Here is a 2,616-nt window from a genome sequence, read left to right as displayed (position 1 = left end):
AAAGTTGTTAACTACAAAGTGGCATAACTTTTCGAGATCTACAACTTTTATTTTGATAGTTTCTTCATCCGAGATCGTTTACAAAATTTGAATTTCAAATTTGAAAACTTCAAACGTATTTTAATATGACACAATAATTTCAAATCAAAAAGTTGTCAACCATAAACTTTCATAACTTTTTGAGATCTACAACTTTAATTTTGATGGTTTTTCCATTCAAGATCATTTGCAAAATTCGAATTTTAAATTTTCTATATTCAGATGTAGTTTTTGTTGATAAGATGACTTCAAATTAAAATGTTGCCAACTGTAAAATCTTATAACTTCTCAAGATATACAAAGTTTATTTTGGTTGTTTTGTCATTTCTTCATCTGACATGATAATTCTAATATTGTTCACAAATCTTATATATCTCTCCTATAGTTTCATAAACTACAAGAGAGATATATATGTTTTGTGAACAAATTTATATTTATTTTGTCAAATGAAGAAATGTGCAAAACAACAATTGTGCATCTTGACGAGTTATACAACTTTGTAGTTGAAAATATTTTTATTTGAATTAATTTATTACTTCAAAATATGATTTGAAAATTATCTTTGCCGAGTGTCTGAAAAAGGCACTCGGCAAAGACGTCTTTGCCGAGTGTCATTTTCGGCACTCGGCAAAGACGCTCTTTGCCGAGTGCCTGAAAAAAACACTAGGCAAAATACTTAACACTCGGCAAAGATCTTTTTTCCGGTAGTGGCTCAATACTATTTACAAGTCCCGACGCTGAAATGGGCATGGGATCACCGTTTGCCGTCACTTTTTTACTCTCATTTTTAAATTATGATTAGATTTAGCTATTCATTTATATTATTGTATATGCTATGCTGGGTATAAATGTTGGAAGCCGCAGGGGGAACAAGTATATCATAATTAAATTAACAACACTCTAATCAATACAGCATTAGGTATTACAAATAATGCCGTTTATTCTTTTTCCACAATCTGTAAATAAATAAACCAATAAATAACTTAACCAGTTTGCTACATCACATAGAAAAATCAAGCACACACAATTTTTGTTACACATCTGAACATAAACCTTGACAAGAAATTAGTGTTAACTTAGTTGTGGTTATTTTCCCAGAACTGAGCTTGAAGCCAATCCACAACCTTCTTGTCCACCTGAAAAGCCTTTGCAAGAACATCATCTGCAATCGGTGGGTGTGATCCAAATACAGCATTGGCAATGGTTATCGCGCCAGGGTTCTGGCTGTTCAGTGCAGCGATTGCAACAGCTGGCTTGTCATAGCTCGGATTGAACTGAAAGTGGATTAGGCCCTGCGGGAACACGAAAACGTCTCCTTTGTTGAGCATCTTACTGAAGAATTTGTTGTCAGGGTTAGATGTGACGAAGCCAACATAGAGTGATCCCTCAAGAACTGTTAGGATCTCTGTGGCGCGGGGGTGTGTGTGCGGAGGGTTCTGTCCTCGAGGAGCATAGTCAATCCTTGCCATGGAGATGCCGAGGGTGTTCAGACCTGGGAGCTTCATCGCATTGATCAAGGTGACGTTTGACATGACCTTATTCAGAGTAGTATCCATTGGCTTGTCCAGATTAGCTGCAAGGAAGAAGTCATCTACCTTCACATCTTTCATATCCTTGCATGGCAACCCATTGACTCGTACTGCATCAACGAAACAGCATACATGTATGTGTTAGGAAGCTAATAATCTCTGGCTTAATTTGTTATAGAACATCAGAATGTGATCATGTATGTGTTCCCTAAGATGAAGAACATACCAGGGGAGTCTTTGTCAGCAACACAGAAGTCCTGGAGAGGACTGGGATCCGAAGCAACTGCGCCACAAGCGATCAAGGCGAGAAGAACACAGTGAAGAAACAACTTGGAGGAGGCCATGTCTCTTCAGGAGTATGCTTTCTTCTAGCTAGGAAGCTGCTGGTTGTGTCAGACAACTTGTATGTATAGCTGATGCTTTGTCCTTGGAGGGGGTGCATCCATATATATAGCTTTTGAGAGTCTGAAGCGGTCAAAGAGAGCAGGGCCGACTTGCTAATTGCTTTATAGAAATGGTCTCATCGGGTGCAGTGCATCCCATGCAAGCAACTATTTGAATGTGTCAACACGGTCTTGTTGTGGAGATCAATATCTACTCCCAGGACCCCAGATGAGGTGACCGAGCTAGTAAACTGATGATCGTTGTGCATGCCCTCCATCGTCATGCATGACACTAGGGTATATATTGATGATTGGTTCTGTGATCCAGGTAAAAAGAAGCCCTTTAATTAGGTTAACTGTAGGACATGGGGATGATTTCGCATGCAGGTGCATGCATAAGCTGATACTTTCTTTACAGATAATCTGCTCACAAATCACTTCCTAATCTGATTATTCTAGTTCCGTTCCTGACAAATTTATTGGTAACCTGGACACTGTACATGTCTGATTAATGAAGTACCCATTAATTAAGGTGAGAATTTAAGTCTCCATTATATTACAGTAACAAAAAGATATAAGCACTACAAATCCTGCAGACCCATTTATATCGTTGTGATCAGCCGGATTAGAGTCTTGTCTCTGACTTCTGTAGGTACTTGGCTTTA

The 2,616-nt window shown here is 38.2% G+C and overlaps 1 protein-coding gene across 1 annotated transcript; it reads right to left on the bottom strand.

Annotated features, from left to right (window-relative positions):
- Positions 1-905: 905 nt before the first annotated feature.
- Positions 906-1,976, bottom strand: LOC112897012 (putative germin-like protein 12-4). Its single transcript, XM_025965172.1, has 2 exons — positions 1,795-1,976; positions 906-1,678 (listed from the first exon to the last, which is right to left on the bottom strand). The coding sequence occupies exons 1-2, from the start codon at positions 1,910-1,912 to the stop codon at positions 1,116-1,118; spliced, it is 681 nt and encodes a 226-aa protein (XP_025820957.1). The 5' UTR covers positions 1,913-1,976; the 3' UTR covers positions 906-1,115.
- Positions 1,977-2,616: the final 640 nt, after the last annotated feature.

This window comes from Panicum hallii, chromosome 6 (assembly GCF_002211085.1).
Source record: "Panicum hallii strain FIL2 chromosome 6, PHallii_v3.1, whole genome shotgun sequence".
Taxonomy (NCBI): domain Eukaryota; kingdom Viridiplantae; phylum Streptophyta; class Magnoliopsida; order Poales; family Poaceae; genus Panicum; species Panicum hallii.
The sequence above is the reverse complement of the archived record's forward strand: the minus strand, read 5'-3'. Positions and strand labels throughout refer to the sequence as shown.

Coding starts and splice junctions, on each gene's coding strand:
- LOC112897012 (XM_025965172.1), bottom strand. CDS start 1,912: ATGGCCTCCTCCAAGTTGTTTCTTCACTGTGTTCTTCTCGCCTTGATC. Junction 1,679..1,794: donor TGCTGACAAAGACTCCCCTG/GTATGTTCTTCA, acceptor TCGTTGATGCAG/TACGAGTCAATGGGTTGCCA.